The 12,031-nt window shown below is 43.0% G+C and overlaps 1 protein-coding gene across 1 annotated transcript in view; it reads right to left on the bottom strand.

Moving 5' to 3' along the window:
• Window positions 1–12,031, bottom strand: part of FBXO21 (F-box protein 21) — a 77,329-nt gene that overhangs the window by 59,054 nt on the left and 6,244 nt on the right. The window contains exon 3 of the mRNA XM_077462052.1: window positions 7,352–7,449. Within this exon, the coding sequence (XP_077318178.1) occupies window positions 7,352–7,449 (98 nt within the window). The remainder of the gene's footprint in view (window positions 1–7,351; window positions 7,450–12,031) is intronic.

Consider the following 12,031-nt stretch of genomic DNA (forward strand, 5'->3'; position numbering starts at 1 on the left):
ACAATGCTTCAGACACCCAGCATTTTAGAAGTAAAAGATTAAATGCGTTGGGCATAATACTGTCATATGATTTGGTTTATATTATAGATTTAATTCTTTGTTGGTGTTGTTTGCAGCACATATTTTATTATAATACATTTCTATATCTTTTTCATATATTGTTGATTTGTTTACTCTAAAGTCCCTAGTATCTCTTTGGGGGTACTTCTTTTATAATTCAGAAGTAAAGGTAGATCCTGCTTTTCTTCCCGCTACACAGGTTTCCACAAATCTACAAAATAATTATAGTAATAATAATACAGTTCTACATTGTTTCAAATGTGGATTTTTTTGTAGAGCCCCGATTTTGAATAAATCGCCAGAGGAAGCAAAAGTGAATCTCTTGAATGCAACAAAAGTGTCTGCTGGTGCACACATGCCGCTGTCTAAGGACACTTGTCACTCACACATGCCGCTGTCTAGGGACACTTGTCACTCACACATGCCGCTGTCTAGGGACACTTGTCACTCACACATGCCGCTGTCTAGGGACACTTGTCACTCACACATGCCGCTGTCTAGGGACACTTGTCACTCACACATGCCGCTGTCTAGGGACACTTGTCACTCACACATGCCGCTGTCTAGGGACACTTGTCACTCACACATGCCGCTGTCTAGGGACACTTGTCACTCACACATGCCGCTGTCTAGGGACACTTGTCACTCACACATGCCGCTGTCTAGGGACACTTGTCACTCACACATGCCGCTGTCTAGGGACACTTGTCACTCACACATGCCGCTGTCTAGGGACACTTGTCACTCACACATGTCGCTGTCTAGGGACACTTGTTACTCACACATGCCGCTGTCTAGGGACACTTGTCACTCACACATGCCGCTGTCTAGGGACACTTGTCACTCACACATGCCGCTGTCTAGGGACACTTGTCACTCACACATGCCGCTGTCTAGGGATTGTGCTCTATGGCACTGTGATTAAAACTTTACCAGCATAAAGAGGACATAACAAAAATTTAAAATGAAGTCAGAATACTTCAAAACAAAAAACACTTCCGTGATATCAAAAGAAAACACTGCTAAAAAAAAAAAAAAAAAAAAAAAAAAAAAAAAAAATCGGTATCTGCACCAGAAGAAAGAAAGTTAAAAAAGAAAAAAGAAATCCAGTTTATAACACTCCATTCACACTTGTGCGACTTCAAAATCGTGACATTTCCAGTGCAACTTCTGGAAGCTTTGAGGCTACTTTGATGGTACTTTGGATGAGTGCAAATTCTAGTTAAGGGGAGGGTGACTGCAGTGTCCTAAACAACCAGCGAATAGCAGGTTGTTGAACACCTCAATACCGGGCCAATTCTGACACTTCCCACATGCATCTACTTTTTTTTTACTAGAAAATTACTTGGAAACGCAAACATTAGGCGCTAGAGCAGGGATATGCCATTAGTGGACCTCCAGCTGTTGCAAAATCACAAGTCCCATCATGTCTCTGCCTCTGGGTGTCATGCTTGTAGCTATCAGTCTTACTATGCCTCATGGGACTTGTAGTTCTGCAACAGCTGGAGGTCCACTAATTGCATATCCCTGTCCTAGATAATAAAATGGTGGGTGTTGCTATTCTTTATGTCACGCAGTATTTGCGCAGCAGTTTGGAAAAAATTTATATTAATGAATTTTAGTGAACACAAAGACAATACAATATACCACTTTTTTGGGGGTAAAATATAAAAGATGTTACACCGAGTAAACGAGTAAACAAATACAAAACATGTCATGTTTTAAAGCTGCGCACGCTCATGGAATGGCAACAAACTATGGTACGTTAAAATTATCCATAGGTGGCGCTTTAAAGGCCTTTGCAGGTTACAAGTTTAGATTTACACAGAAGGACCGGTACTAGAATTATTGCTTTCACTCTGAAGTTTTTGCGGCAATACCTCACATGTGTGGTGCAATCACTGTTTACACATGCATGTGAGCACGCGTTGAGGAGGGCACGTTAAATTTTTTTTGTTAATTATTTATTTTTATATTTTTACAGTGTCTTTAAAAAATATATATATATTTGTGATTGCTTTTATTGCTGTCAAAAAGAATATAAACAACCCTTTTGACAGCAATAGCAATGACAAGTCCTCCTTATGGCGAGATGGGGGTCCCCCCCCCCATCTCTCCTTTGGGCTCCAATGCAGCCGATCAGACACAGCTCTTTCTGATTGGCTCCTTCACTGGCCGCTATGCCAAGAGCAGGAAGCGGAAGTGACAAAATTCTGTCATCACACAGTGGGAGGAACAGCTTCAGTTCCTCTCACTGTAAGGCCGGACCTGGATTCCGCCAGCCGCATTGTTACTAGACTTCCTGAATGCTTGAGAGAGCCCAGTAAAAGCATGTTAAAAGCGGCAGCAGGAGGGGGGGGGGGGGGGGGGTGGGACCTCATCCCAACACTTGAAAAAAGTATTCCAGGGTCTGCCCAGCCACTTGGAGTACTTTTACATTGAAAAAGAAATGCTTGGGCTAAAAAAAATTACACCGGGATCATGGTTGTAGCCTCAACCATGATCCCGGTATCACCGCTTCCCTACCGCAACGTATATCCTGTGGCTGGTAGGGAAGCGGTTAAAGTGGAGTGGACGGCTGCCGCATCCTTAGCAACCAATGACTCATCAGATGTCAGCAAAATTCCCTGCTGACAGATGAAAGTTATATTAGGCCCTTCAGGCTGTCCTTCTGAACCATATCAGATCACATGCTCTTAACATGGCTTTGATGAGAACAAGGGCCTCTTACCCCCAACCCTGGCCTGGTTCCTGTGGGGATGGCTCATTGGAATCTGGAAGCACCCTTTAAACAATCCTATGAGTATGGGGTACTCATTCACAAAAAAAAAAAAAGAAGGCATAGTGTAAAATAAAGACAGGAGCCAGTTCCCCCGTTGTAGATCCATCAATCTTGATCAAAGTCACTCCACCAAACCACATCAAAAAAATAAAATAAAAATTACAAAAAAGGGACCCGATGCCGATTCCTGCCGACTGACAGTCCCGCCCCCTTATGACATCAGTGGCCTAGCATGTCCGGGTGCAGACCTTTTTTTTTTCCTGTTTGAGTCTGTGGCCCGTGTTCACCATGACTGACATTGGATCTACCTCGGGGGACACATTCATTTTTGTGTTTTGAATAAAGCTCTCGTCAAAAACTGGCTGTGTGTTTTTATTTACTTACCACTATATATATATATATATATATATATATATATATATATATATATATATATTAGAGAATAAAATAGCGGGTGTTGCAATACTTTATGTCACACCATATTTGCACGGTCTTACAAGCCCAATTTTTTGGGAGAAGAAAAAAAAAATTTTGACTTAAAAAATAAGACAACAGTAAAGTTAGCCAACATTTTTTTTTTTATACTGTGAAACATAATATTACGCCGAGTAAATTGATATCCAACATGTCATGCTTTAAAATTGCACCCGCTCATGGAATGGCGACAAACTTTGACCCTCCATTAGGCGACATTTAAAAATTTCTACAGGTTACCAGTTTTGAAATACAGAGGAGGTCTAGTGCTAGAGTTATTGCTCTTGCACTGATGATTGCGGCAATATGTGTGGTTTGAACACCGTTTTCATATGCGGAGTGCGACTTACATATGTATTTGCTTTGACACGTGAGCTCGACGGAACGAGACACTTGAATTTTTTTTCTTTATTTTACTTTTTATTTTTACACTGCACTTTAAAAAAAAAAAATAATAATAATTGAGTTACTTTTATTCCTATGAATGTAAACATCCCTTGTAATAGACGGGGGGGGGGGGGGGATCTGGGTGCCCCCTTGTTAAATATGTATGAATATTAAGGGGAAACCCAAACCAAAAAAAAAAATTGCGTGGGGGTCCCCCTAAAATCCATACCAGACACTTATCCAAGCATCAACCTGGCAGGCCACAGAAAAAGATGGGGGGGGGGCGAGAGAGCCCCTTCCTGAGCCGTACCAGGCCACATGCCCTGCTCAACATGGTCTTTTTTTACCTTTTTTTGTGAAATGGTAGGGGGACTTGTATCCAGTTACCAATTCACATGGGGGGGGGCAGGATCTGGGGGTCCCCTTGTTAAAGGGGGCTTCTAGATTCAGATAAGCCCCCCCTGTGCAGACCCCCACAACCACCGGGCAAGGGTTGTGGGGATGGGGACAAGGTGCTTTGGGGGGCTATGGGCATGTGGCTTGGTATGGTTCAGGGGGGGCACTTTCTTGTCCCCCTCCCCTCTTTTCCTGGGGCCTGCCAGGTTGTGTGCTCGGATACCGGTATGGATTTTGGGGGGACCCCACGGCATTTTTTTAAATTTTGGCGCAGGGTTCCCCTTAAAATCAGGTCTGGTATGGATTCTGGGGGGGGGGACCCTATGCCATTTTTTAAAAAAATTGGGCGCAGGGTTCCCCTTAATATTCATACCAGACCCAATGTACCCCCCCAGAACACAGGAGACAGATAGCAGGTTGCGGCTGATGGAATCACGCAAACAGACCAAGATGTCAATGTCAGGGCTGGCTTAGCTCTCATCTCTCTCCACAGTTACCCAGCTCTTCCTGATCCTGCTCGTCTGACCTGCCTACTTAAAGCTGTCCAGCTCACTTCATCTCTGCCTCCGCCTTGGTCACATCACAAGAAACCATCTCCTGCATTCCTGTTTAAAGACTGGCTTGCTGACATCCCTTCTGGCTCTGTACCCTGCTTGCTGTTCCTCTACTTGGATCCCTGACTTGTGGCCTGGCTGATTAATCGATTTAGATACTGAACTCTGGCCTGGCTGACTACTTGATCCGGTTACTGGACTCTGGATATGCTTTGACTACGCTTACTCTATTTACCTTTTTATTTTATATTAACCACTTCGCGCCCACATTTCTCTCCTACATGTAAAATTCATAATTTTTTTGCTAGAAAATTACATAGAATCCCCAAACATTATAGATGTTTTTTTAGCAAAGACCCTAGAGAATACAATGGCGGTTGTTGCAACTTTTTATCTCACACGGTATTTGCGCAGCAATTTTTCAAACCAACAAATCAAATCAAAAAACCAACACAGTAAAGCTCCTCGCTCTAACGTTCGCGGCGATACCTCACATGTGTGGTTTACACACGGTTTTCATATGTGGGCGGGACGTATGCATTCGCTTCTGCGTATGAGCTCACGGGGACAGGGGCGCTTTAAATTTCTTTTTTTTTTTTATTGTTAATTTTACTTTCATTTTTTTAGTTTGACACTTTAAAAAAACAAAACATTTTTGATTACTTTTATTCCCATTACAAGGAATGTAAACATCCCTTGTAATAGGAATATGGCATGATTGGACCTACTTACAGTGAGATATGGGGTCAATAAGACCTCACATCTCACCTCTAGGCTGGGAAGCCTAAAATAAAAAAATAAAATAAAAAAAATGGATCACGGCTTCCCAGTCGAGGCGGCGCCGTTATTTGAATGCAGAGGCCGGGCGTGACGTCATAACATCGCGCCTGGCCTCCGAACGATCATAGAGACTCCGGCGACCATCTGGTCTGCTGGAAATCTCTATGATCATTATCCGGGGGCCGGCGGATCCTGTGTCCGACTCACCGATGGAAGTGGTGAGTCAGTAGAAGCACCGAGCACTGGAGGGCGGTGGGGGGCGCCCCCTCCCGCCGTCCGTGAGAACGATCAAGCAGCGGAACAGCCGCTATGATCATTCTTATGGTGCACGGAATCGCTGGCTGAAAATGCCGATATCTGAATGATGTCTATAGCCTCAGGCATCATTCAGATATAACCCTGGAAAGTCGAGGCCATCCCAGGATGTCCAGCCGGTGCGAAGTGGTTAATAAACAAGTGTGATTTAAATTGTACTTCTGTCTCGGCCTGGTTCATGGTTTCTGACATTCAGGGGCTCAGGAGCCATGATTATTGTGGTCCGTTTGCAAACGGGGGGGCATAGCTAGGCAGGATCCACCAGCTATTTTAGGCGATACAGGGGTCCAAATTTCAGAGCACAAGCACTGCGCTGCACTCCCCAGATGAAGACACATGACGTGTCATAACGGGTAGGCAGTGGCCGGAGTCAGACGTGTACCAGGAGGAAACATGAGAGGGCGCTGAGAACGCTGAGAACGCCACATAGATAGTGTTTTCTGTTTTGCCTGTTTTTTATGCAACAATGTAAAGGTCCACTTTTAGGCATTTAATAAACATATTCAAGCCTTTTTAAACATACTGCACTAGTGGAGGCTTCTTTTCTTTTTTCCTTCCCCCTGTTTATGCTATGGTAATATGGAGCGATCCAGGACACGTGTGAAGGAATTTGAGAGGGAGAGGTATCCTGGCAGTATAAACCTGTCCAACAGGACCCCTCATAGAAGCATTGGGACAACACCAACTATTTGTTGATGCGAGATATTGCATAGATATAAGGTGAGAGTTCTGAGAGACTATAATTCAGGAGAAATTATATGGAATAATACAATGAATGAATCACAACAGCAATATTCAGTGACATATTTGGAACATTGTTGAAACGCATTAATGTGATTTGCAGGATGCTATTATTTTTCATAGACTATTAATCCATCACATTTCAATATTTTTATATTTGGACTTTTTTTAACACCTGACTTTTATGTTTTTATTTTTTATGTATTTTTCATCTGTTGTTGTTTATGACAATAGACTTCTACCATCTTTTTTGAAGACACTTTATTGATTTATCTTGATATTTTTTATCACTGTATGCTTTTGTCACTTTATGAATTGATATTTATCAGCACTGTGTCACTTTATATATTTGACATTTATTTGCACTGTGACACTTAATTCACGTAACTAGTTTAGTACTATATTATCTACCTATTAGATAGTATTGCACTAGTATGTAGTCACAGAGAATTTTCAGTTTTTTTTCTTTTTCATTTTAAGTGATTTTTCTTGCATTGCGCGAAATCACTTCATATTTACTTTTTCCACAAGCACATGTGTATATATATATGAACAGGATCTTTAATTATTTTTTTTGGGGGTTAACAAACGCTTTAAGTCTATGGCCCTCAAATTTCATGAAAATCAGACCAAAATATTGCACAAACTACTTTAAAGTCGTATAGATATGAACGGTACTCATTGGAAATCATAGGGTGCGACTTGTCACGCAACTCAAAATCGCACAAGTGTGAATGGAGCTTAAATCAAGCTTTGTTTTCAGGTGCCAGGACAGAGATGGTAAATATAGAGCTTTAGACAAATAGGTTATTGGAGAATACCATTGCAAAAACATCACTGTGATATCTCATTGATAACTTACCAGCTCTCTATACCAAGTATAGACAATAACTCATCTTCAATAAAATGTGCAGGATGGCCCAAACTCTCAAGATCATGAAAACCTTCACAAGGCAAACGCTAATGAAGAAAAAAAAAAAAATAATAATAATTTACAATACTTTACCATGAAAGGATACAATCTGCATAACTCAGAAATATACGAACTGTGATTCTGAAACGCAATAATATTAATAATAATAATAAAAAAACAACAATTATATAATAATTATAATCATTAAGACCCATTTCACACTGAGGCAGTTTTCAGGTGTTTTAGCGCTAGAAATCGCGCCTGTAAAGTGCCTAAAAACTGCCTCCCATGTTGCCCGAATGTGAAAGCCCGAGTGCTTTCACACTGGGGTGGTGCGCTTGCAGGACATTAGAATAAACTCTGCAAGCAGCATCTTTGGGGTGGTTTGGGAGTGCAGTATACAGCGCTCCCAAAACACCCTACCCATGAAATTAATGGGCAGAGTCTCTGAAGCATGTGAAAAATGCTTCGGAAGCGCCGCAACAAGGGCACTTTTAACCCCTTAAAAGCACCCTGCTAGCAGGCGAAAAGTGCTACTTAAACATCGCTAAAGCACAGCTAAAACGAGCGGCACTTTACCACTAATGCTCAGGGGGCCCCTAGTGTGAAAGTAGCCCTATGGACTTCTGTATTCACTGTAAAATATTTTTGTGGGAATATTTTGAGGGGCACAAGAATCCAGATACTGTCGGGATGTTCAAAAGCACAGAGAGAAGGGTTTAAAGTGATTGTGAAGTCTTGTTTTTTTTTTCCTATAAAAATAACAAACATGTTAGACTTAGCTGCTCTGTTGCAGTGGATATGCACAGAGCAGCCTCAATTATCCTCTTCTCAGGGTCCCTTTTCTGTTCTCCTGGCCTCGCCCTCCTGTTGAGTGCTCCCACACCAAGCAGCTTGGTAGGGGGGAACCTGAGCCACGTGAAAGCTCCCTGTGTCCATTCAGCATGGAGCCCCGCCCCCTCTGCCCCCTGATTGGCTAGCTGACTTTTATTGACAGCAGCAGGAGCCAATGGTGCCACTGCTGTGTCTCAGCCAATCAGGAAGGAGAATTTCGGACGACAGACACTCATGGACATCGCTGGACAGAGATGGGGCTCAGGTAAGTGTTAGGGGGGCTGCTGCACACACAAGGCTTTTTATCTTAATGCATAAGGTTAAAAAACCTTCTGCCTTTACAACCCCTTTAACACCTTGATGATGAGGGATCTGAGAATACATAGGCCATAGACCTTAGTAGTAAGAACTTTAGCTGGAAAACCTTAACCACAGGTGACAGACAGTTAAAACGCTGGAACCTGGCAAAGCCTGACTCAGCCAGGTCTTGCGGGTGTTAGGTCCTTTGGGAAGGTGCCGTTTCTTCACATGAGATCATCTGAGCCTCCCGCAATGGGGATGCCAGAAAAAAGCACTAGGCTAAATACAGGAGCCAGTGCTCTGAGAATTAACAAGTATGCACCGGTCCTTAGCCAGTTAGGGAACAGTAAAGCCTCGTACACACGATTGGATTTTCTGCAGACAAAACCTCTGACTTTTGTCCGAAGGCGTGTGTCGGGATTTTGTCTTGCATACAAAATAGCAAGGAATTATCGGCCAACAAACACGAATATACTGATGTACTACATGGTTTCTCAGCTCTTTAGCGCCACCCTTTGGGCTCCTTCTGCTAATTTTGTGTTAGTAGAAGTTTGGTGAGTGTTGATTCGCGCTTTTCATTTTGTTTCTGAACGGCCAAATCGTCAACCAGCCATGTTGCGTAATCGGAGGAGATTATTATATTATACACGATTTATATAGCGCCAACAGTTTACACAGAGCTTTACAATGTATAGGGGAGACAACACAATTACAGTATAGTTCAAAACAAAAAAGGTACAGGAGGGCCCTGCTCATAGAGTTTACATTCTAAAAGGGAGGGGGTGGTACAAAAGGTAATAGCTGCAGAGAATGATTTGATGGGGGTGGCTCGGGGATCTCCTAAAAGGTGAAAAAGGTTAGGGGCTGATCAGATATACTGGGGGAGGGAGTTCCAGAGAATGGGAGAGGCTCTGGAGAAGTCTTGAAAGCGAGCATGGGAGGAGTTAACAAGGGAGCTAGAGAGCAGGAAGTCCTGGGAGGAGCGGAGGGGGCGGTTTGAGCAATATCTGCAGATGAGGTTGGTGATGTAGATGGGGGTGATGTTGTTAATGGCCTTGTATGTTATGATTAGCATTTTGAATTTTACACAGTGGGGTAGGGGAAGCCAGTGAAGGGATTGGCAGATAGGAGCAGCAGTCATGGATCAGTTAATGAGGTGTATTAGTCTAGCAGCAGAATTCATAATAGACCGAAGGGAGGATAGCTTCGCTAGGAAAACTTTTAAAAATGTCACATCCACACCCTCTCTTATATCCAGCGATAACTCACAGTATAAATGTTTTTTTTTAAACAAAGCCTCTAAATCTTCAGGCCAGTCACGTGACTCCTTACCACTCTGCTACTCCGAACCAGGGCTACAGCGGAAAGGGATGAGTGGCAAGCACGGCGATCACGTGACCTCCCCAGATGACGTCAGAGGGAGATCTCAGCCGGGCCACTGTAGCCTTGGATCGGAGTAGTAGAGCGGCCAGGAGTCACTTGACCCGGCCTGAAGAGCTATTTAGAGGCATCGATTAAAAAAAAAAAAAAAAAAAAAAAAAAAACACTTAGCCCTTGTACACACGGTCGGAGATTCCGACGGAATATGTCCGATCGGAGCGTTTTGTCGGATATTCCGACTGTGTGTGGTCTGCATCAGACTGTTTCCGTCGGAATATCCGTCGGACCAAATTTTCTAACTTGCCGGAAATATTGTCCGACAAAATGCTCCGATAGAACATACTCCGATCATGTGTAGAGAATTCCGATCGGACAAAGTGCCACGCATGCTCAGATCAAATTCCTACATCAAAGCTATTGGCTACTAGCCTGAACGTAGTCCCATCGTAACGAAATTACGTCATCACGTTCTGAAAGATTGGATTTTCCGACAACTTTGTCCGACTGTGTGTATGCAACAGTTTCGGACAAGATCCGTCAGACAAAATCCAATGGATTTGGTTGTCGGAATCTCCGACCGTGTGTACAAGGGCTAATACTGTGAGTTATCACTGGATAAAGAAGAGGGGCTGGCAGTGACATTATATAGTAAGGTTACAACCACTTTATTTTTAATCTTAAACCTTTTTATTTCTCTGCTGTATTATTGTCACCTATCACTGGTAATATCCTTTTTCTGTAAACATTTTATTTGCACCGGTTCAACTGCTTGCTTATTAAACAATATTTTTTAAATCGCTAAATTATCTCTGATGCACTAACTCCGAAACCAAAAAATCCCCATCTCTTGGAAGAGTGGTTCTATATGGTAAATCTCTGCACATACCTGTCTGTGGTGGCAGTGTGTGTTATAGACATTTATTTTAAGTCATAAGTGTCATTGCCAATATGGCTAACGTTTGATATTTATGACAAACTATCTGGTGGCAGAGAAAAGAGTTAAAGGGGTTGTTAAGTCCGACGTGTGTGAGTTTTTTTTAATATAGCAGCTAAATACCTTTTTTTCATATCGCCAATGTGCGGTCATGTGACTGCCTGCCGTTCTCCCTCCCCAATGTATGGACTACAGTGGGGGGGCTTGAGCTTCCCCTCTGACATCTCCTGCGCGGTCATTTAGCAGCAGAATTTTTTTTTTAAAACACACAATTTCTAGTACATATTTTTGTTGCAGAGGGGCTGGCAGGAACTGGCAGTAACTCTTCACAGGCGAAAGAGCGGGGAGAGGGGAGGGGTGGAGATTGTGTTCTCTCTGCTGATTATGGAACTGACAGGGAGAGGGAGGGGGAGATGCAGAGATGCACAGGGGAGAGCTGTTATGATGGAGGCATGTAAACTGACCACAATTTCATGGCTCAGCAGACATGATAAGCATTATCAGCTCACAGAGGGAAAGTCAGGACCAGGCAGGATCAACCAGGTACAGTGTAAGATAAAAAGGGGCAATTGAAAAGGCAAAAGCACTGGGCTACAGCCTGTACCTTAAAAGGGACAGGAGCATGATTTTTTTTGGGGGGGGGGGGGGGGGGGTATAAAAGTCACTAACTGCATAGTTAACGAAACTCAGCGACAATCAAACTCAGTCAGCTGTCCCTTAGTTTATGGTCGAGCAAGCTGGAGAACTCTTGTGCTGCACGATTCTGGCCAAAATGAGAAACGCGATTTTTATTCTTAGAATAAAGATCACGATTCTCTCATGATTCCCGCGGCGCAACATCATCTTTCACATTATACAAAAATATTGGACTAAATTTACAGTTTAGGGGTTGTTATGTTGGAATACTGCCTTGCGGCCCAGTCTCCAAAGGGATGGGATCATGCTCTGCTTCAGTATGTCACAGTACACATTGGCATTCATGGTTTCCTCAATGAGCTGTAGCTCCCCAGTGCCAGCAGCACTCATGCCATGACACTCCCACCACCATGCTTGACTTGTAGGAAAGACACACTTGTCTTTGTACTCCTCACTTGATTGCTGCCACACACACTTGACATAATCTGAACCAAATACATTTATCTTGGTCTCATCAGACCATAGGACATGGTTCCAGTAATCCA

This window comes from Lithobates pipiens, unplaced genomic scaffold (assembly GCF_037356315.1).
Source record: "Lithobates pipiens isolate NorthernLeopardFrog02 unplaced genomic scaffold, aLitPip1_a1.2 Scaffold_3, whole genome shotgun sequence".
Classification (NCBI taxonomy): Eukaryota; Metazoa; Chordata; class Amphibia; order Anura; family Ranidae; genus Lithobates; species Lithobates pipiens.